We start from the raw sequence: 24,073 nt of genomic DNA, 5'->3' as shown, positions 1-24,073 counted from the left end.
TGAGGCTGTTCCTAAGTCTGTGGTGTGGTCTGCAGCTGATATTCTTGTTACCAGAGAGTTGAGCACGTCTGGTCCCTGGGTGGGTGGGTCTGCCTCGGAACCTGTTCAGTAGAGTCACCCGGGATGAGAATCCACTTCAGAGCCCATAGGTTCTCAGTCATCAGACCTATTACCAGGTACATGGGTGGGTGTAGCTTCCACTAGGTCCCTGGAAATGCTCCTGCCTAGTTGCTGGATGAGTCTCTAGTGGACAAGATTGGCCCTGGACTACAGTTGAGAGGGGCTGGAACCAAGCACCACAACTGTTTCAGGTTCCACAGCCATGACTGGGATCTGCAGACTTGGCTCTGAAGGTGAAGATAGATGTGTTCCATGGGGTCTCTGGGTGGACCGACCCTCCATAGCTGGAGGGCTGAAGCAGAGTATAAGGCCCTTTCTGGATCTCCTGAGGTGCAGACATGAGTATCCAATGGGTCCTATGCCAATAGGACTGCTTGTGGACTGCGGCTAGGAGGGGGGTAGAGCTGAGAATTTTCAGAATCTTCTGACAGCCTTTTCAGAATCTTCAAGGTTATAGATGGAAGTGTCCCTGGACTCACAGGCTTGCTTGAAGATTGTGACTGTGAGGAGGCTGGAGCCAAGTATAGGGTACTTTCAGGATATCTGGGGGCACAGATGGTGCCTGCAGCCAGGACCATGGTCAGCAAGTCAGCCGCCTGGGTGCAAGCCTGCCTTTTCAAAACAGTTCTCCTCACTTTTGAGCTGTATTGGCATTTCCAAACCTCCTAACTGGATCCCAAAGTTCCCAAATGGCACTTTGTCCATGGATAGATGCCAAATAATCGTTGTTGGCGGGGGGATACATGTGAAGGACATCTTGTTGGGCCATCTTGCTGATGTCATTCTCGATTTTTATTCTAATAAGAAGAGATTCTTTGTCATAGGGACACAAATGGTCTTATGGCCGTAAATAATTTTGTATCTGTTTTTACAGTATCAATGTTTAAAAACTATAAAAATACACAGACTAACAATGTAATGTCTGAAGGCATTTTTTGTTTTCAGTGGGGACTAAGGTAAAAAATAAAGTCATTATAGAGAAACATGCCACATGAGGAACTTGGTTGAAACCTCAGAAGTTTATCATGCCAGATCCCATAAGTATTTTTAGTTGTAAAATCTTGGAATGGTGAGAGTTCATTTTGCAATGCTAGTTTTCCAGGACTAACAGTAACTTCCAAATTTAAATAATGTATTTGAAATATTTTTTTAATAGTGTCTCTCATTTTTAAGTAAGAAGGACCATACCTCACTTTCTTTTTCTGGATGTTTTTCGACCCACATTCTTGGGAGATGTGCATCAGATAAACCGACGTGAAGGGAGAATCCATTGCTGTCTAAGGAGCTACCGTCCATGGTGCTAATTACAGCTTTGCAGTCTGTACTCTACAAAACAAACAACAATGACAACAAAGTAAATAATGGAATAATACCATAGTATCAATTTGAAGTTGCCTTTCAAGTAGCAAACCCTTGCATCATTTATATAACTCCATTAGCAATCAACATTGTAGTCATAAATTCTAAAATTATGATGTTTTGAGAAGTGTGACCATTATTGTATCAGCTACCCTCCTGAAATGCTAAGGTTGATGCACACAGTCAAGTTTAGGTACGTTTAAGACAGTCTCAAGTCCTGGACCCTAAGGTTATAGGTCTATGTATTCAGTTAGAACTATCTGGATATAGCAGAAAGTATACTAGATAATCATAACTTAGAATAGTATAAATAGAAACTTCAGCGGAAATCTTATAATTATGACTAATTCTTTTTTTTTTTTTTTTTAAAGCAAATGTATTTGTAGGTCATGTTGAATAGGGCAAAACCTATAGAGGGGACATCATTCAGGATCCAGATTAGACTGGAGTTATTTCAGGCACATGGGTGAAGAGTTTCATCCTATCCTTAGTGAGAAGGAAAAAGAGATTTGTAATTCACTGTGTGTTCAGGTTCTCATTTCAGAGTATGAGTTCAGTTATCAAGAAAGTATTTTATTATCTTTATAAAATTTTAAATAAAAGAATCTATGTAGATATTCTTACACGGCTATTTGCTGTCAAATCATCTGGAATACAAAACACACAAGTGCAGGGAAGATGCCCCTGTTCAGAGCCTAGATGAGGTCAGCTACATTAGATGTGCACTTTGCTCATGCTCTCTATGAAAAAATGAACAAATATCAGGTGGAACTTTCAAATTTTAAAGCTGTCCATCAATAGAATGAACTCCTTAATAAAGTAGTGCATTCCCCACTGACAATTAACCATGTTTCTGGGATATTATACAGGGACTTTCTGCATTAAGGCAAAAAACTTTTTTTCCAGTCTAAGAATCTGGGTTTCTGTTACCTAAATTTCTTCTACATAAATCGATTGGCTTTTATGATGTTATATTGTGGGTTTTCTTTTACTTAAAGATTTTCTTTTATTCTTTAACATGGATACATGTAGAATAAAGTGTTTGATTAACAAAAGGGGGAAAGGAGATACAATTTGCCTCCAAATGACAATCCTTATCAATGAGAAAATTAAGTCATTTGACTTCTCATATAGCACTGAGACTATATAGAGAACTATAGGTAGATGATTCAAGATGCTATAATAAATTTGTCAAGTGGAAGATAAATTGAAAGATAAGAAGGAAGGTATGAATAGAAGAAAATTTGTCCTTAACAGAACCAAGGATGTTTTTGAAGCTTATGGAACCAGATTGATTAATTGTACCTGAAACAGAGTGACAAAATGATGACTATAATTTGTAGAGGATCAGAAATATGACGTAGATTGTGATTCTGACAGATTAATTTTTTAAAATTAATGTTATCTTTTAGTATTTTGTTGGTGGATTCCATAACGTTTTGCTATGAAAAAAATGTGTATGCTACATCTCTTATTAGGAATGCCCTGTCTTACTTGCTAAATTTGGAAGACGATATGACTTGCATGAAGATTAATATTTATAATTATTTAGATTATCACTATGTGACTTCCACTGGTCCAACGAATGATTTTTAATCACTTTATTAAGAGATAGAAAATAGCTTTCCCATGTGTTCTGAACTCCTTAGTATGCCCTACAAACTACCTCATTTAATATGACAAGGTGTTTAGTAAAAAAAAAAAAAATTATGTCCCATATATACAGACATCCTTTATTCTGTAGGAAAGATGAATTTCTTGATATGTACCAGGCGTTGGTGAAGCAAATTAAAATTGAGTGATTCCCTGGATTTATAGTTAACTCTCATATTTTATGGCCTTTTTAAAAACTAATTTTAGTGCAAATTATCCCAGAAATACTGCAGAAAAAATGTCTAGAAGCATAACAACTACATACAGTAAAACCCTAATAATAAATTATTAAACTATTTAAGCATTGGCTGTTAGCCCTAGGCGCAACTCTAAAATTATGGTTCCACAGAATTTTCTATCATCTTCTAAAACAAACTCCAAGTTGTAATACAGTCTTCTACTTCATATCAAAATTATATAAACATAATAAGTGATCTTGAATAATATGCGTCTAACAAAAGAAATATCCATTATTCTGGATATTTATTCTGTATTTATAATAATATTATATAGTATTTATTATACAGTATTCTGATAAATTAATGTGCCATATTGTTTCAAATTCAGACAAATGTTAAAATATTATGTAGCAAGCAACACATATGAAATACTGAATGATCAACTAAATGGAGGCTTTACTTTGTTCAACCACTCTCATCCACCAATAAAAATTTTAAAATTACATATCATATATGCAAATTACTCCATCTTTCAAGCTTATAATAATCTTTGGGTCCTCTCACATAAATAAACAAATACTTACAATATGTTAGTTTTTTCCCATATATCCCTGTACATTGTTTTTTTTTTTAATTTTAACTTGTTTTATTTTTTATTTTTTTAAAATTTACATCCAAATTAGTTAGCATATACTGCAACAATGATTTCAGGAGTAGATTCCTTAGTGTCCCTTACCCATTTAGCCCATCCCCCCTCCCAAAACCCCTCCAATAACCCTCAGTTTGTTCTCCATATTTATGAGTCTCTTCTGTTTTGTCCCCCTCCCTGTTTTTATATTATTTTTGTTTCCCTTCCCTTACGTTCATCTGTTTTGTCTCTTAAAGTCCTCATATGAGTGAAGTCATATGATTTTTGTCTTTCTCTGACTGACTAATTTCACTTAACATAATACCCTCCAGTTCCATCCATGTAGTTGCAAATGGCAAGATTTCATTCTTTTTGATTGCTGAGTAATACTCCAATGTATATATATACCACATCTTCTTTATCTATTCATCCATTGATGGACATTTGGGCTCTTTTCATACTTTGGCTACTGTTGATAGTGCTGCTATAAACATGGGGATGCATGTGTCCCTTCGAAACAGCACACCTGTATCCTGTGGATAAATGCCTAGTAGTGCAATTGCTAGGTTGTAGGGTAGTTCTATTTTCAGTTTTTTTGAGGAACCTCCATACTGTTTTCCAGAGTGGCTGCACCAGTTTGCATCCCCAATTATGACTAATTCTTAAATTACGTTTTCATAAACATAGAATCACTTTTGGAAATGTGAATTATATGCTTTAAACAATAAAGGCAATGTGATAGACTGTGAAATGGCCTCAAGGTTTTTCCATTCCTGTGTGCTGGCCCCTTTGCAATGCAACTTTGCAGCTCTTCCTGTCAGGAAGTGGCCTTTCTCCACCTTTGAATCCAAAGCTGGCCAGTGTGACTTGCTTTGGTCAATGGGATATTGGCAGATGTGATGCAAGAGGCTTGGAAAATGTTTGTGCAGTGAGTTTCGCCTTCCCCTGTTGCGGTTGAGAACTCTCCCACTACCATACACATGAAGCTGAGCTAACCTGATGAAGAGAGAGACGTGGTCGTCACCCCAAATGACACCAGGCCAATAGCCAGGTATTAGAATAAGACCATTCTAGAACATCTTGCCCCAGCCAAGCCAGTGCAGCCCATTAGAACTGCCCAGCCATGGGGCGCCTGGGTGGCTCAGTCGGCTAAATGTCCGACTTCAGCTCAGGTCACGATCTCGCAGTTCGTGGGTTCGAGCCCCGCGTCGGGCTCTGTGCTGACAGCTCAGAACCTGGAGCCTGTTTCAGGTTCTGTGTCTCCCTCTCTCTCTGACCCTCCCCCAATCATGCTCTATCTCTCTCTGTCTCAAAAATAAATAAACGTTAAAAAAAAAAAAAAAAAGAACTGCCCAGCCAATTCACAAAACTGTGAGAAATAACAAATGTTATTGTTTTAAACCATAAAGTTTTGAGACTGTTTGTTTCACAGCAAAAGCTACCTGATGCAGAGGGCTTTTTGTTCAGGATGGACTAAATGCATGTGTTTATCTCCATTCTCTACCCAAATCCTAAAACCCCCTACCATAAGAGGGAATCAATTAGAGGGTATCAACCCTTAAAGACATGGCGAGTAGGAACGAAGACGGTCGCAGATGAGAGATCTCAACAAAGCTGACAGAGGTGTGGTGGAAGGTGTACAGAGAGTGGAGGGAGCTACCATCTGGGTGGAGGACCGCAGCGACTCAGGAAGGGTCACACCTTGGAGGTACTGCAGAAAACAACAGTACTAGCGAGGAGACTATGCACTCAGTTGCCTTGGTGCAGACCTCCTCCCTGCTCTAAGTAGCCAAGCAGCTAGCACCGACAGCTAGCGCCCTGTTCTCTCGATTAAGGAAACTGAAGATTCATTACTTACAGAAATTCAAGCAAAGAGTATCTACAGGAATCCTAGGTATACCGAAGCATAGGTGTGCAGTGACGTGAACTGGGGAAGGACGTGCAAGGTGGCATCCTGAGTGTGGGCCCCTCAGTCCCTCTCCCCAGTCATACTTTATGAATACCCTAGAGGAGTTCTGAATAACTGCAGAAAGGCTAAAACACTACCATGAGACTCACCATCAAACAGCCAGCCAGTTGCCAGGGCCTCCCATCCACTCGCCCTACCTCACAGCATCTAGCTAGCTTTGTGTGTGTCTCAGTTAGACACGAGCACAGAGGGGTCACCCAGGCATTTGAGGAAAAGCCTCTAACACAAAATATAGAGAACGAAAAGCAAAAGCCAGAAGCAAAAGAGAGCTCAAAGAAAAAGGACACAACACAGGGAAGAGAAGAAAAAATGTATTTTCAGAGAGACAAGAAAGAGAAGGTACTGCATTCACGAAACACACAAAGATGCTCTAAAGAAGGAATATTCATTCATTCATTCATTCATTCATTCATTCATTCATGTTTTAGAGAGAGAACACATGAGGGAGAGGCAGAGGGAGAGAGAGAATCCCAAGCAGGCTCCATGCTCAGGGCAGAGCCTGATGTGGGACTCGATCTCATGACCCTGGAATCATGACCTGAGCCAAAATCAAGAGTTGGACACTGAACCGACTGAGCCACCCAGGTGCCCCCCAAGAGTAATATTTACAGAGCAGAAAAGAGCTCTTGCAAATTAAAAATATTAGAACTAAAATGAAAATTTCAGTAGAATGGTTGGAATTTAAAATTGAAGAGATCACTCAGAAAGTAGAACAAGAAAACAATACAATGGTCAACAGGAGAAAAAAAGAAAGAAAACAAGAGGCTCCATCCAGGGGACACCTGATTGAAAGGCAATGCAAAAGGTACAGGAGAGACGAACAACTTATTTTTAAAAATATAACAAAAATTTCCAGCACTAAAGGCTACGAGTTGCATACAACGAATGAGTATCACCTTCTTATAAAATTTCAGAATACCAGGGATAAAAAGAAGATCTGAAATTCTTGTAGAAGTTAAAACAAAACAAAACAGATTACATACAAGGAATGGGGGATAAGAATAGCATTTAAGTTCTCAGAAGTAACACTAGAAGCTAGAAGATAACGTTTTCAGTGTTTTCAGAGGGTGATTTTCAACCCGAGATGAAAACCTCGACAAATGATCAGCATTAACACATGGGATGAGGACAGCTTCAGGCACTGCTGCCCACACACTCCACCTACTCAGGAAGTGAATGGAGGCTGTGCTCTGCCAATGGAAGAAGTAACACAAGAAAGAGGATAAGGAACAAAAGTCCTGCAAAGGAGAATCAGAAAAGAAAGGCCCTGGGACAACCCCTGCCCTGCAGTAACCAGGCTGGGCTGCAGTGGAGACACGGAAAAGGAAGAGGGTCTCAGGGGGAAAACATTTCCGAATTACTGGGAGCATTCGGCAGTGAAAAACAGTATTCCGAAGAGTTTTAATCTGTGTGCGACTGAGGGTAGCGGAGAGGCAAGATAATCAGATTTTCATCTACCGCAGTAAGAAGCCAAAAAAATACTTTTGAAATAGATGAGTCAAGAACAAGCAGTGAAAAAATGCATCATTCACAACTTTGGAGGCCAGCAGAAAGGAGGTAAAGTATTTAAAGTGGTTCACTGTCTCTGGAGGCGGGTCTGGAAGCGGCAGGGTAGAACGGACTGCAGCTTGTTGTAGAAGCCGTTGTTAGCATTATGATTACGTAACTTTTTAAGCCATCAAGTATTGCCTTGATAAAATAAAACTATGCTAAAATAAGAGCTCTTAGAGAATAAACCAAAGATTTACTAACCTTTTGTCTCAGTTCATGTGTATCACTAGAAATGAATTCAATCACATATGGCATCTCAATGGACATACACAAAGAGAAGCTACCAAAAAAAAAGAGAAAGTTGTCTGAGTCTATAATCTTAAATATTAAACAACTACTTGTAGTCATTTTTTAAAATTATATATATATATACACATATATAATATACATATAAATATGCGTATATAAATATGTATATGTAATTTTAATATACATATTTAAACATACATATTTAAATATACATATTTATATATAATTTTACAGTTATATATAAATAAATATATATAATACATATGTAAATATGTATATATATATATATATAATTTTAAATGAAAATTTAAAACCAGTCCATTCAATGACTGGTGGGTTTTATATTTTTGGTACTAACCTTTGCTTTGTTCCTATTTCCTTTACATAAATCTTCTCTACTGTATCCTGTTAAAAGAAAAATATACATGTATAACTAAGTATCTACTAAGTTTCACAATGAGACCTCAAAGCTGAAAGTAGTGTTGCCAAGGCCACAACCTACAGCAGCTGTGAGACAGCTGGTCTCATGTTGGAGTAGCGAGACAGAACATTTGGTCATGGAGAAACAGTAACTTCTAAAATGCAACTGATATTGGGGATAATTTATGACCACTTTAATAGAGATTTTCAACTATACATATGTCTCTATGAGTGTATATGCACACATATACCTATACACCTATATATACATATACACATACACATATAAACACAGTTTATATAAATACATACAAAATAGGAACAAAGTGTTAACCAGTAGCTTTGGGCTACTATCTTTGGCAATGGAATTAAGGGTTGTTTAAATTTTCCTCTTTGGTTTCTTGGCATTCTTTATGCTTATCTAAATTATTCATAATGAACATGTAAGTAGAGACACAAAAATTTTTTAAGTGACTGAACAGAATGAAAATATGATACCCATTGAGTGTAACTGTGCCTTGTATCTAAATGCAGAAATGTCACCGAAACGGATTTTGCACCACGAAGATTAGATTATTTTGGATCCTTTTTCTTCCCTGTGAATAAATCACCAAAAAAAAACCTTCTTTAAATCTTTCTTAAGCATACGAACCTGACTGTTTTCATTCAAAGCTCTGTCCTGTTGCCAGGGTGCTACGGTGGCGGGCATGAAGAAGACGGCCCTGGTGCCTTGGATGCTGAGTTCCATGATGTAGGTAATTTTGATCAGGACCTTAGCCTTAGGAGGTAGATTTCCAACACTAACAGTAAAAACATCCTGAAATAGAAACACATTACTCAGCTTTCCACTCAAAAGCATATGCATTCTATGCTAGTTAATCCCCCCTATTACACGAGCCACTTAAATTACAGTCTGCCAGAGTCTTCCTCAGAAAATGGGCATATACCATTTTGTAGTGCTAAAGGAGAATCCTGGAGCTGGTCCCCAGGGGTGGGAACGGTGTGACATCTACAAAGGGCAGAGGGAGGGGAGGCCCCCTGGAAGCAGGACCCCACCCTGATTGGGGAGCCTCACCGTCCTCGGCCTCGCACAGAGGCCCTGGGCACGGGGCTCTGCACAGCCAGCCTCCAGACAGCCCCTTCTGGAAGGGCCTGTAGCCTCTCCGACCTCCACAGCATCTGGCAGTAATTCTGTCAGGAGCCGGAGAGCTTCAGCAGTTCTTGCTAACTTGGTCCTCACTTAATTCTTTCACCCTACAGTTTACTCATCATTTTATTTAGAAAAGGCATTTCATTTTCTTTTAAAGGGGCATTATAATCACTGCATAAGGAGACACTCATGAATGACTAGGGCAGAAAAAAGACAGAACAGATCTATTTTTTCTGATCCTACACAGAGAAGCTCTTAATACCCCAAGCGTATCTTCTGTTCTGCTTGACTGTACTGCCATGAAATTCAGTACGTTTAGGAGCATATAATACTAATGATAATATCCATTTGCAAGAACACCCAATGAAGAAATGGATTCCAATGAAGCGATAAACAATGGAGAGATGATTAGTAAACAGTGTTTGTCCTTGAAAGAAGTGCATAAAAACCTGGGGCTCATTTGAGGGACTGCCACGGAATAGAGTGGGGCTGCACTTCCGTTTCTATGTAGGCTACAGATGCAAGATGTCACTTCTGTTGCAACAAGCCGGATAATCTACAAAACTGTAACTTGTCTTGAACTGCCAGAACACTGAGTTGCAAGGCAGCCAAGTGAACTGAATTCCAAAGAGTGACGAGCCCCTCAAGGCACAGATGGGGCACGGGAACTGTGGATTCCCCTACGGGCTCTGAGGGGGCTAGCATCTTGGTCTAGAGTAACAGGGAAGCTAGCCCTCACTCGGCAGCTTCCGTCCACAGAGGCTGGGCCCTTGATTCAGCTTCTCCCAGCTTCCGACTTGGCCTCGAAATTTCCTCTGCATTTCCTCATTAACTCTTTATTTACCCTTTCCTGTTACTTCCTTGCTTAAATATTTGGGACGACAAACTAGACCTCTATCTTTGTAAATAGTGTATGAAGAGTAGTGAGGCAGATATGCACTGTTGCCAGAGGAGCAGAAAGCAGCGGTCTGTCCTGCTTGGGTGGCAGGCAAGGTCCTGGGTGAAGGCAAGGACAACTTTAGTTTTCCCTTACGTGGAGAGACGCTGAAGCCAAGGCTTTTTAAATACACGTGTCTTTTAAGTTAAGCAAACAGGGGCACCTGGCTGACTCAGTCAGTAGAGCATGCTACTCTTGATCTCAGGGTCATGAGTTCAAGTCCCATGCTGGGCATAAAGCTTACTTAAAAAAGAAATTAAGCGAGCAGATGGAGTCTGGACATTCCAACCAGAAGAATGAGGGCCTCTGCAAATGGCATGATGTTTTCAAGATGACGAATAATAGCTCAGGCTCACTGGGGTTTGAAGTGGGAGGAAGGACGTAGTGCAATGAGGCTGAGGCAGGTGAGGCCAGGCTTGGGAGAGTCTTGGGCACCGTACTAATGGGCTGAGGGGATGACGGTGGGCCCCACAGTAGTGGCCATAGGAGAGGTGGTGAGATGGGCAGGCCTCCTAAGCTGGTAAGAAACCTGAACAGATGGTTACTTGGAGATGGATGATGGACAACAGGGAAGGGAGGACCGAAGGGGGATGCCCTGGGTTCCCGCCTGGCCGACTGCGTAAGTGGTGACACCATTATTACCACCAGAAAAACAGGAGGAGGAAACAGTTTGGAGGGGAAGGGAGGGGAACGAAATCAGCTTTAGACCTATTACCTAATAAGTACGTGTGGTTTTTAAAAATATTTTCAATTACGGACTTCATGACCACTCCACCGCGTTCTTTTTTTTTTTTTTTTTTTTTTTTAATTTTTTTTTTTCAACGTTTATTTATTTTTGGGACAGAGAGAGACAGAGCATGAACAGGTGAGGGGCAGAGAGAGAGGGAGACACAGAATCGGAAACAGGCTCCAGGCTCTGAGCCATCAGCCCAGAGCCTGACGCGGGGCTCGAACTCACGGACCGCGAGATCGTGACCTGGCTGAAGTCGGACGCTTAACCGACTGCGCCACCCAGGCGCCCCAACCACCGCGTTCTTTTTAACCTTACTTCAAAATGCACTAAATATAAGATTAATTTAGATAGATATATCCTAAATGTGGACCAAGGCAAAATTGAGTCTAGTAATTTTGACAGACTCTTTATTGTGCCTTAATCCAAGGAATCTTAGGAAGAGAAAAAACTGTATACTTTAAAGCTGAATTAGACTTAAGCTTCCTCAAGCCAGAAAGCTAGGGAATCTGGGCATGGCAGCTCAGGTCTTTTTCTGCTTTCCCTTTGCCAACCGACACTTAAAGGCAGGTGTCCCAGGGCTGCATCCTTGCATGATGCCCAATGTGTCACCATATCAATTTAGGGCCTCCCCCGATGACTCCCAGATCCCCACGCCCAGTGCAGACCTTCCTCCTGATGCCTGACCAGCTGTCTCAGGGACCTGTCCCCACAAAGTCCTATCAGTCTCTTAGACTCATCACCTCCTCCTGCACTTGTCACTTCCACACCCACGAAGGATCTGCTTCTCTCAAATCCCTGCCTTGATGAACAGCCACACTGATCCCAGCGTTACTCTTGACTCGTTTCTCCCTGCCACACCCTCCAATCTGGCTTCAGTCTGTGCACTCCACCGCCCTGGCATCTTTTGGACGTGCTGCATCCTCTCCGTTTCCACTGTCACTACCTCAGTAGTTTAGTTTGGGCCCTCATCCCACCTCTTGCCTAGATTACCACAAGGGCCACCAAACTCCTCTCCGTGACAGTCTGCATGCTTGTGTTCCCCCCAAACCCATAGGTTGAAACCCTGACACCCACTGGGATGGTATTAGGAGGTGCAGCCTTTGGGAAGTAATCAGGTTTCAATGAGGCCTCATGATGGAATTAGTGTCCCCATACGAAGAGGAAGAGCCTAGCACCTACTCTCTGCTATATGAGGAAACCAGGAAGAAATCCACCATCATCATTTTGGACCTCCCTCCCTTCAGAACTGTAAGAAATTACCAACAATCTCCCCTGCCCTGAGGTGTCCCTCAGGCCACTCCAACCTTCTCGTCACCACTTGAGTGTTCTTTCTCAAAGGCAATTCTTATCAGTGTCACTCCAGCCAAGTCGAAATATTTCTATTTTCCCAAGGAACCATGCTTTTTCAGGTCTGTTACAGCCTGTGTATGTGTCTCCCCTCTGTCTGCAGGCCCTTACCTCTTAGTTTACCTGGAGAATTCCTGCTTATCTTTCAAAAGAAGAAATCTAGTAGGCATGGTAACTGTACCTGCTTCCAGATTCTCCACAATTTTATCCCTATGAAAGTAATTAATCAGAATGAAAAGAATCTGGACCTGTCTCCGGACTCTGCAGAAATGCCTCCCTGGGATATGATTTGGTGGAAACTGGATAAATTGCTAGGTAGGCTTATACATATAAAATGCATATACAGCGGACCCTTGAACAACATGGGGGTTAAGGGTACGGATCCCCATACAGCCAAAAACCTGCTTATAACTTTTGCTCCCTAAAGATTTAACTACTAATAGCCTATTGCTGACTGGAAGCCTTACTGATAACATAAACAGTCAATTACCACATGTTTTGCATGCTATATGTTATATACTATAATCTTACAATGAAGTAAGTTGGAGAAAAGAAACCGTTCCTAAGAAAATCATAAGGAAGACAAAATAAATTTACAAGGCTGTACTGTATTTATCCAAAAAAATCTGCCTAGAAGTGCATCTATGCAGTTCAAACCTGTGTTGTTCAATGGTCAACTGTATATTACACTCTTTTACCAGAAGATGAAGATTACGTACCCCAAATGTCTTTTCATTGTCACTTCTGGGAAACTCTGTTCCCAAGGACAGAAGTAGCTGTTCTTATTTGTTTGGCAATTCTGACACCGTTTCCTCCCGCATTCAGGTAAGCCAAATGGTTCTGACCAGCTTGACCTCCCCTCACTAACGGCGAGTTAAACTCTAGGCCTAAAACAGCATAAATTATCCCAGTTTCTACTATGAATTTCATGTTTCAAGTCCTATTCCAATTCTTTCTCCCTTCTGGTAAGTATGTTAGAGGAATGCATGAATATCAAGCCCTACGGGTGCATCCTGGTCCATCAAGTAAGCGCCATGGCCTTGACTGATGGCTTCTCGGTATTCACGGTGGGCTGCTTCCTTCTCTTTAACCTGGAAAAGATTATTTTCAAGCCAGTCATAACATGAATAGTGATTTCAGACTTTAACAAGAAAAACTTCATCAATATTTATTAAAACCTATGCAAAACCAGAAAACTGAGCATCTAAGGTGAAATGAAACCTATATAAAGTGGTCATTAAAATGTAATTACCTAATAAGAATTTGAATATTAAAAGGCCAAAATGATGATGTTGGGACCAAAATATTTCACAGTCAATAGTGAAAAAAATATTTGATTGGGATTTTATGTTGAACAAAAATAATAAGTTAAATCTTAAATTTAATAAAATACCAGCTATTGCAATTGTGGGCTAATCCTTAGAATAAACAAAGAATGTGTCACTTGTTATTTCTTTTGGTACACCCTTTCTTACAATAGCCATCACCTCAGTCTGTCTGTTACGGCAGGGCGCAGAGGGTCATTGTTTGCAAAAGTGTATAAGGGCTTCACCAATTTTCCTATGTGCCTCTCTTAAACTTTTGATACTGAAATTGATCTTTTCTGAAGTGCTAGGCAAAGAATTTGCAAGGCACTGACTGATGAACACTGGACAGACAGGAAGAGAAACCAGTTAATCAGGGAGGGATGTGTCCCAGGAAGCCAACTGCCCAAGTGCTTGGTTCTCCAAAGATTATTTCTGTCTTATGACAAGGTTGCTACTCAACTTTATAGCTATGGGGACTCAGATGAGAAACATTTGAGTAAATGGGAAACTTACTTTGAAACCAAAGAGCGATCGCAGTGCATTTTCTCCCCTTACCTCTCCTACTATGTGTTTCCCATTGATGAATGCTTCAAAACCACAGACAGCTGCCTTATCATCCAAGGGAAAAATATATTTTGCCTCAATGGGCACAGAACTTTGATTTGTATACGTCTGAAAAACAATGACCTGAAGAAGAACAAAAAATCCATGTACTTGATGAAACCATATGGAACAACATTTGCAGGAACAACTAACTATTAACGGAAACTACAATGTGTATTTTCTTTCAATTGCTTGAATTTGCATCATGTCCCTCAAATTCCCAATCCTGGCTTCAGGGGCTAGAGCATTCTACAGTTATGGTGTAGAGTCCATGTTACATTATAAAACACAGTAGCGACATCTTTAGGAAATGCATACACACGTGGCTAGAATAAAAGTCACTGGTATTACAATAGTGTAAACAATGGCTTAACAGAAGCAATGCAACTTCCATTAAGGCGGCAACACAATGGTCCCTTCATGTGTGGATCTTGATCTCTCCTTGGTGTCACATGGGCCCAGACACTATTCCAGAAGGGTTCTTATAGCTGGCCTGTTTTCAGGTCTTGGCACTTCTTCCTTTACCTCTCTGTGCACAGCCCTCCATGGGTTTTCTCATCCATGCTCATTTCTTCCTGTCTAGACGACTCCTGAATCAACTCTTTTCCACTCCTACATGCTGTCTCTATTCCTATCAGATTAATTTTACTAAATGGACTGTGTTCATCACATCACTCCCTTGCTTAAGAAAAGGCCAGTCTTTAAACATTTGAAAATTAAAAAAACAAAACAAAACACCTAGACATATAATAAACAGTAACATTTAAACATGTGGCAATGATGAGGAAAAAATATTTAACCGTTTGTCATTAATACCTCTGGGAAGAGAGTGAAATGAAAAATTAAAAAGAATAAAGGTGGGATGGCTGGGTGGCTCAGTCTGTTAAGTGTCTGAGTCTTGATCTAGGCTTAGGTCACGATCTCATGGTTCATGAGATCGAACCCTTCTTCAGGCTCTGAGCTGACAGCACGGAGCCTGCTTGGGATTCTGTCTCCTTCTCTCTCTGCCCCTCCCCTGCTTGCTCTCTTTCTCTCTCAAAATAAACAAATAAAACAAAACAAAAAAGAATAAAGGTTATGAACTTATACAAAAAAGCTGTCCACAACTAGATTCACAGTAAACTGGGCTGCCCCCAGAGAAAAAATGTACCACACCAGAGAAAAAATTCAAGGCACATCCATTTAAAAAACAATTTGATTTTCTCCAAATCAGCAGGTCAGCACCCTCCAGGGTGCTGCAAACAGAGGCCTCACCAGCTGGTGGCAGCCATCTGCTCACCAGGCAGCTCCCTGGAACTGGGGACTGGCCATGGCCCAACATAACCCCAAAGGATTGAATCCCAGAGTTTCTTGGGTGTCTGGTGACTCCAAGCCATTGTAGAAGGTCAGAGAGCACCGGCAGAGGAGTCCCGCAGATCGCTGACCAGGAGGCTATCACGCGCTCCCGAGCATGGAACTCTCTTCATCTGTCTCTAGGATCTCCAGTTTTACCAAACCCCGCAGGGCACCTACGCTCCGCCTGTGATGGACGGGTAGGATCACTGTCTAACTGTCTTTTGGTTTAGCTTAATGTTTTCATCAGGTCTGCCTTCGCATGGGAGCTCCCAGGGGTCAGGCCTATGGCAGCTTCACTCTCTCTGTAGTTGTATGACTGGGCACTCGGAAAGCAAGGAATATTTGATAATGATGATAAAAGTATTTTTACTAGGTCTTGGAAGAGAAATAAATACAGTGGTACTAATTTTTGACATCTTAATTTTCCTCCTTCAGATGAAACTACTATTTTAGTTTTATTACTAAACTAAAAACATTAAACTCATTCTAAGAGTCAAGTAAGTGAGCCATGAATATACAAGTCCCTGCTGCTGGGCCTCTGTTTGGATATTCAAAGTCAACCTACAGGCCGGCTGTCTAATCACAAATTAGCGGAAAATTCACTGCTAAATCAGGAGTTACTTTTTGGGCAAACTTCCCCATGGAAAAAATCTTCATCGGGTTTAACATATCAAATGGCACAAGTTTTCTAATCCACAGTAATGTATACATGACTCTCCTTTTAACATAATCACCATTTGTTTTGTATCTACTGCTTATGAAAAAATGCCCTACTTTACATTCATTATATTTAATCCTCACAATTTTACATATGAGGAAACTGAGGCACAAAGAAGTTAAATAATTTCCTCAAGGTCGTAGAGCTAGAACAGAATGAGTGAGGATATGAAGCTAAGTCTTTCGAACTCCGGATTCTCTGCGCTAGACCGCCTGTTGAGGAGGCTGGCCTTGCGAGTCACAATGATCTGCGTTGAAATCTGTGCTTTATCATACAGTTAACATCTCCGCACATCAGATCCCTCATCTAAACAATGGGCATAATCACAGCGGCCACCTCACAGAGTTTTGGGAAGAATTAAATACAGCCTGTGAAAAACTCAATCCAGGGCCTGACTCATAGGAAGTGGTAACCATGGGGTCACAGCTCCTACGTGGCTCCAAAGAGATTAATATATAGTAGAACATTTACGAGGAGTCCACACCGGGACAGAGACAAAGTCTATGACATGTCCCTGAACCGCCTCTGGGATGAGGGTTTGGATCAGAGCGGCCGGAAGGCAATGATCGGATGTATGCAAACCAGTACGAATATCACACACAGAACACCCGCTCCCCCCGCCACACCCATTTCCCCAGTTTAAGGTGACCTTGACAGGTAATCTGATTTCCCTCTGCAGAGAGAGGAATATCCCAATACCGGACTCAGATGTTTTTATCTTCCTAAGAGGTCTTGATAGCCGTTGTGCAGTCTTTAGTGTTAGGAGCCAACGATGAGGTCAAATCTTAGAAAACAACCTTCACGGCACACTGGCAGTCGACCTGCATGTGCGCCCATGAGCTTGACTTTCTGTCCCATGACCTTGGGGGCACTAGCTGTGAACTTCTGGCTGCGGCCCAGCACGGCACTTGAGCATTACCTCTCCCCCTCGCTCCTGCTACAGAAGGGGTACCACTCCCCGCTGTGCCACCGCGATTTAGAACAAGAAATACGTATTCGGTCTTCGTGCCTGTTTCTCGCACAGAGCTCCCACAGCCCTCAGCATCTCCCAAGTGAGAGGAACAATGTGGGCATCTCCATATTCATAACAAACCCCTCTCAACCACATCCGAGTTTATGTTAGAGAGGTGACTTCTGGAGGGGCGCCTGGGTGGCTCAGTCAGTTAAGTGGCTGACTTCGGCTCAGGTCATGATCTCGCAATTCCCGAGTTAGAGCCCCGCATCAGGCTCTGTGGGACCCGGGACCAGCCTCTGAAGTGACAGCAGGGGAGGAGGGCAGTCCTGCGGGACTAACCTGTGGGACTGGACACTATTTCCAGGCAGACAGTGTCAGAACTGAGTTACTGCTTGGGGGTGTGAACACACATCTCACACTCCCTCTACTGGATCATCAGTGTTTTCTCGCACACCTGCCATGATTTCTCTCATCTTAAAAGAAAAAAGAAACCAATCTGATTCCACTTCTCTTCAGCCACGGTCTCATTTTCTCTCCTCTTTCCCCCCATTTTCTTTTGCACTCACTCTAGTTAGGCTTTCGCACCCACTGCTCCATCAAAGAGGCAACTGTCAAGATTGTCGATGATCTCCTTATTGCTGAATCCAAAGGTCAAGCCTCGGCCTTGACTCTACCTGATCCGTCAGCAGCCTTGGACAGAATTATCATTCTTTCCGGAGACCCAGGCCCCCCCGGGTGTCTCACTGGCCATTCCCTCTCTGTCTCCTTTGCTGACCAGCCTCCTCCCCCAACCCACGGCATGTTGGTCTTCCCTCCCTACCTATTCTCTCGGTGATCTAAAGGGGACACAGGACTTTAAACAGAACCTAAGTGCTGGCAACTTCCCCAGTTATGACTCCGCTGGGAATTAACTTTTCCCTGCACTCTAGACTCAAACGCCTAACTTCCTGCTCAGCTTTTCCATCTGGACATCAGCGTCTCGTGTGATACGGCCGAGGATGGCTTCCTGATAGTCCTCCCAAGTTGCCCTCCTACCACCTTCCCCATTTCGGTACGTGCAAACGTGATCGGGCCCTCTGGGTGCTCAGGACAAGAACCTTGGCTTCATTCTTGACACTCGACTTTCTCCAGTGTTCACGTCCATCAGCAAATCTTACTGGTTCTCCCTTCAATCCTTTGCCAGACCAAATCATTTCTTACCCACCCCCCTTGTTAACCATCACCCTTGAACGAACTGCTTGAATGGTCACCTACGTTTGGTGCTATGACATGCTCCCAGATGTCCTTTTCAGGACCAAGGCTGCTGGGAGTGTCCTCTGCTGAGTCCTTCCCCAGACGGTACTCAGCAAAAGGTGGGCCGCCTCACCCAAGATTACGACCCCTCTCCACAGGCAGCCACATCCAGTGACTGATGCCTCTGTCAGCACAAAGCTTGGCACTCGGCCTCAATTCAGAATATCTCTGAGGGGCTATCCCAGCTTCGGAGCTCCCTCTGAGATCATCTGAGGACTCGTATGCATCATATGCTAGAGGTGTCACGGCTCAATGTCTCCTTTTGCCACGTCCTGATTCCCTCACTCTCTTACAGGAGCACTTCCCAACAAGCTTCCTGAGAACAAATTGTTACCTGGAGTCTGTTTTCCAGACCACGTGACCTAAGATGTCTCCTAACTGACCTTCTTCATACTGTTCTCAACATGGCAGCTAGTATGATCCTAATAAAACAGGTCAGATCATATCACTCCTCTGCCAAACATCTTCTAGTGGCTTCCATTTTACTCAGAATTAAGGACAATAACTTGTCCTGTATCCTGACGTGAACTGACCCCCACACCACCTTTCTGACCCAATCTGCTGCCATGCTTTCCCCTTCCACTCTGCTCTAGCCACAGTGGCCTCCTTGATGTCCCTGACCATATCAGGCTTGCTCCCACCACAGGGCCCTTGCACGTGCTGTTGCCTCTACCTGGAATGAGCAACCCCCAGATGTTCACATGGTTTAGCTCCCTATTTCTTTTTTTCTTTTTGATGGATACACTTCCTTTATCAAGGATGACAACCTAAAAAAACCCCAAACCCCAAACATGTAAAAACCTGGGTGCTAGAAATACAAACTCAATTCATTCAAATTCAAACTCATCCAAACTCTGGTCACAAACCCTAATGAGGTGCACTAGAGCACCAACTCAGGGAGAGGGGGACAAAAGTGAAGCCAAGAGAAACAGTAAGAATGGGGGGGGGGTTCCACACTCCCCTAGGGATCACCCTCACAAGTGGTACCTCTACCAGTGACAGTGAATACCCACCAGGCCCTAACCTTTTGACCCCCACCCCATCCCGGCCCAGGGCTTTAAATGCCAGTCCCAAGTGGCTCTCCTTCCCCTGCTCCATTGTCACTTGCTCAGGCTTCCAACCTCACTCTTCTCCTCTTCCACACCCTCCTCTGCGATTAGTAGGGGGTCAGGGTACTGTGCGAGCTGCACTGAGGCTGGGGGCCAGGGGAGGCAGGGTGGAAATGGAGTGCACAGGGCAGAAGGGCTGTCCAAGAATCCCTCTCTTCGCAGGATCCCAGACTGCACACCTGCTTCCTCTTCTGTGTCCACTCAGGTCTGAGAAAGTATCCTGTACTCATAAGCAGCTACCTGGAGAGCTGCAGGTCAGAGAAGGGGAGGGCTTGCTGGCTGCACTGGTAGGAGGGCTGGGGGGAGGTGGTGGGAGGGCTGAGGGGGGAGGTGGTGGGCTGGCTGGGAGGGAGGTGGTGGGAGGGCTGGGGGGAGGTGGTGGGAGGGCTGGGGGGGAGGTGGTGGGCTGGATGGGGGGCAGGTGGTGGGAGGGCTAGGGGGGAGGTGGTGGGCTGGATGGGGGGCAGGTGGTGGGAGGGCTAGGGGGGAGGTGGTGGGAGGGCTGGGGGGAGGTGGTGGGCTGGCTGTGGGGGGAGGTGGTGGGCTGGCTGGGGGGAGGTGGTGGGCTGGCTGGGAGGGAGGTGGTGGGCGGGCTGGGAGGAGGTGGTGGGCTGGCTGGGGGGGAGGTCGTGGGAGGGCTGGGGGGAGGTGGTGGGCTGGCTGGGGGGAGGTGGTGGGAGGGCTGAGGGGGGAGGTGGTGGGCTGGCTGGGGGGAGGTGGTAGGCGGGCTGGGGGGGAGGTGGTGGGCTGGCTGGGAGGGAGGTGGTGGGCGGGCTGGGAGGAGGTGGTGGGCTGGCTGGGGGGGAGGTCGTGGGAGGGCTGGGGGGAGGTGGTGGGCTGGCTGGGGGGAGGTGGTGGGAGGGCTGTGGGGGGAGGTGGTGGGCTGGCTGTGGGGGGAGGTGGTGGGCGGGCTGGGGGGGAGGTGGTGGGAGGGCTGAGGGGGGAGGTGGTGGGCTGGCTGGGGGGAGGTGGTGGGCTGGCTGTGGGGGGAGGTGGTGGGCTGGCTGGGGGGAGGTGGTGGGCGGGCTGGGAGGAGGTGGTGGGCTGGCTGGGGGGGAGGTCGTGGGAGGGCTGGGGGGAGGTGGTGGGCTGGATGGGGGGCAGGTGGTGGGAGGGCTAGGGGGGAGGTGGTGGGCTGGATGGGGGGCAGGTGGTGGGAGGGCTAGGGGGAGGTGGTGGGAGGGCTGGGGGGAGGTGGTGGGCTGGCTGTGGGGGGAGGTGGTGGGCTGGCTGGGGGGAGGTGGTGGGCGGGCTGGGGGGGAGGTGGTGGGCGGGCTGGGAGGAGGTGGTGGGCTGGCTGGGGGGGAGGTCGTGGGAGGGCTGGGGGGAGGTGGTGGGAGGGCTGGGGGGGAGGTGGTGGGCTGGATGGGGGGCAGGTGGTGGGAGGGCTAGGGGGGAGGTGGTGGGAGGGCTGGGAGGAGGTGGTAGGTTGGCTGGGGTGAGGTCGTGGGAGGGCTGGGGGGAGGTGGTGGGCTGGCTGGGGGGGAGGTCGTGGGAGGGCTGGGGGGAGGTGGTGGGCGGGCTGGGGGGGAGGTGGTGGGCGGGCTGGGAGGGAGGTGGTGGGCAGGCTGGGAGGAGGTGGTGGGCTGTCTGGGGGGGAGGTCGTGGGAGGGCTGGGGGGAGGTGGGAGGGCTGGGGGGCGGTGGTGGTCTGGATGGGGGGCAGGTGGTGGGAGGGCTAGGGGGAGGTGGTGGGAGGGCTGGGAGGAGGTGGTAGGCTGGCTGGGGGGGAGGTGGTGGGCGGGCTGGGGGGGAGGTGGTGGACTGGCTGGGGGGGAGGTGGTGGGAGAACTGGGGGGAGGTGGTGGGCTGGCTGGGCGGGAGGTGGTGGGAGGGCTGCGGGGGAGGTGGTGGGCTGGCTGGGGGGAGGTGGTGGGAGGGCTGAGGGGGGAGGTGGTGGGCTGGCTGGGGGGGAGGTCGTGGGAGGGCTGGGGGGAGGTGGTGGGCTGGCTGGGGGGGAGGTGGTGGGAGAACTGGGGGGAGGTGGTGGGCTGGCTGGGGGGGAGGTGGTGGGAGGGCTGGGAGGGAGGTGGTGGGAGGGCTGGAGGGGAGGAGGTGGGCTGGCGGGGGGGAGGGTAGGCTTGCTGGGGGAGAGGACAGTGGTGGGGAGGGCTTGCTGGCCGCTGCTGGTGGGAGGCCTGGGGGTAGGTGGTGGGAGGGCTGGGGGAGGGGCAGTGGTGGGGAGGGCTTGCTGGCTGGCACTGGTGGGCTGGCTGGGGGGAGGTGGTGGGAGGGCTGGAGGGGAGGAGGTGAGCTGGCTGGGGTGGGTAGGCTTGCTGGGGGAGGGGCAGTAGTGGTGAGGGCTTGCTGGCCGCTGCTAGTGGGAGGCCTGGGGGTAGGTGGTGGGAGGGCTGGGGGAGGGGCAGTGGTGGGGAGGGCTTGCTGGCCGCTGCTGGTGGGAGGGCTGGGGGGAGGTGGTGCGCTGGCTGGGGGTGGGGGCAGTGTGACAGCTTCTTCCTGTGGTCTAGGCTGCTGCCCAGCCCAGGCAGGCAGGCACCATACTGCCTTGGCGGGCCCACGTCCTCCTGCTACTCCCCGCCATGGGAGTCCACAGCAGACTCAGCAATGATGTTGCTGGCTGTTTTAGCAAGGGTGAGGAGCACAGGGCCCTGCTGCTCTGTGCGAGCAGAAGGCAGGCTGTGTTAGTTGGGCTCAGCTCCACTGGGGGCTTTGGAAGGAGGGCTGCTGGGGTCGGGTCACGTACCTAGTCCCCTACTTCCTACATGGCTGTACTCAGGTGTCACCTCAGTGAGGCCTTCTTGGCCATCCTACTTACAAGTTCAAACCCCCCGTCCTGTGTGGCTCCCACCTCCCTCCCCCCCCACAACCAGGCTCCCACCCTCCCTGTGGCTCCCACCCTTCCTGAGGTTCCCATCCCCCCTGCAGCTCCTCCTGCTTAGACTTTCTTCTTTAGCACCTACCACCATCTACCTATGATGCACTCTGTTTATTTACAATGTTTACTGCCTATCCCCCAATAAAATGTATGCTCCATCAGGGCAGAGTTTTTCTTTTGTTCCTTGCTGCATGCCTAGAGCCTGGAACAGTCGGTATGTAGTAGGTACTCAGTGAATAAACGAATTTTAGAAATGCACATTTCAGGGTGCCTGGGTGGCTCAGTTCATTGAGCCTCTGGCTTTTGATTTCAGCTCAGGTCATGATCTCACAGTTGTGAGATCGAGCCCTGTGTTGGGGCTCAGCGTGGAGCCTGCTTGGGCATCTCTCCCTCTTTCTCTGCCCCTCCTTCACTTGTACAAGTCTCTCTCTCTCTCTCTGTCTCAAAATAAATACACAAACATGAAAGAAAAAGAAATGCACATTTTAATTCATGCAACTATAATCAAATTGTCATTTATGACTCATATCCATTTAAAGTATCATAAAGTATCATAAAGTATCATAAAGACATACCTGGGCTACAAAGTCTATTATTCTTCCTTTGATGTGAACCTCCTCAAGAGGAACTGAATTGCCAGAGAAATCCTGAAGGCCAGACTTGATGTTGCCGAAAGGTTTGGCATCTTGTAACTGATAATCTACATATTAAAAATTATAATGTTAGCTTTTAAGACCATCCCTGCACTATCTTTGTTATCTTAATCTTTATTTCTTTCCCTTCCCCCTTCATACAGTATATTTTAGGAAAAATGGACAAGTAGCATTTTATGATTTTCAGTAGTCAATTCTGTAAAGTAAGTGAAGCCATATGAGAAAAATGGGGGCAGCATTTATAATAGACACATTAACTTTTTAATCTACAGATTCTGAGGAGTCATCTTGAAAATGTAGAATCACGCAATTACTTGAAAGACATACATTTAAACATATACACAAGCACACAAGTCTTAAGACTATTTAAATAAGTGTAGTTTATGCATGAATCTAGATAATGCATTCCTTGGCCTGCAATTTTGATTGGTCACTACCATTTATTGTGCCACAGAAGCATGTAAGACCAATATGAGACTGCTTAGACATTCAACCCAAGGAACACTGAATCAAACTTAAAAAAATATATTTTTAATAAAATAAAAGCAGGGGAGGGGCAGAGGGAGAGGGAGACACAGACTCTGAAGCAGGCTCCAGGCTCTGAGCTGTCAGCACAGAGCCTGACATTGGGCTTGAGCTCACAGACTAGGAGATCACGACCCGAGCCGAAGTCAGACGCTTAACCGACTGAGCCACCCAGGTGCCCCGCTAGATCAAAGTTCTAATACAGCATATGAAAAAAAAAAGTGCCCCTTCTATACCAGGTGGTACAAGAACACACGTATGGTTCGATATGTAAATATATACTCTCTTGCCAGACATTTAATTTAACGGCTCTAGGACAGAAAACAGGAGTCATTTGCTTATATGTGAAGTCATACATTTCTGATAAAAGATAATTGGATCACAGTTGAAAATGTTAATGTGTTTTGGCAACGCTATAATAAATGTTATAAATAGCGTGGGCTTC

General features: G+C 45.6%; 1 protein-coding gene across 4 annotated transcripts in view; it reads right to left on the bottom strand.

Annotated features, from left to right (window-relative positions):
* The window catches only part of PARP4 (poly(ADP-ribose) polymerase family member 4), a 119,699-nt gene that overhangs the window by 52,567 nt on the left and 43,059 nt on the right, over nt 1–24,073 (bottom strand). For all 4 annotated transcript variants that reach the window (XM_045443741.1, XM_045443731.1, XM_045443756.1 and 1 more), the window contains 7 exons: nt 23,026–23,150; nt 14,158–14,289; nt 13,300–13,386; nt 8,781–8,945; nt 8,067–8,113; nt 7,661–7,739; nt 1,309–1,446 (listed from right to left, as the gene is read on the bottom strand). In XM_045443741.1, the coding sequence (XP_045299697.1) occupies nt 1,309–1,446; nt 7,661–7,739; nt 8,067–8,113; nt 8,781–8,945; nt 13,300–13,386; nt 14,158–14,289; nt 23,026–23,150 (773 nt within the window). The remainder of the gene's footprint in view (nt 1–1,308; nt 1,447–7,660; nt 7,740–8,066; nt 8,114–8,780; nt 8,946–13,299; nt 13,387–14,157; nt 14,290–23,025; nt 23,151–24,073) is intronic.

This window comes from Leopardus geoffroyi, chromosome A1 (assembly GCF_018350155.1).
Source record: "Leopardus geoffroyi isolate Oge1 chromosome A1, O.geoffroyi_Oge1_pat1.0, whole genome shotgun sequence".
Taxonomy (NCBI): domain Eukaryota; kingdom Metazoa; phylum Chordata; class Mammalia; order Carnivora; family Felidae; genus Leopardus; species Leopardus geoffroyi.
Note: the sequence above shows the minus strand (reverse complement) of the source record. Positions and strands in the feature narration are given on the sequence as shown.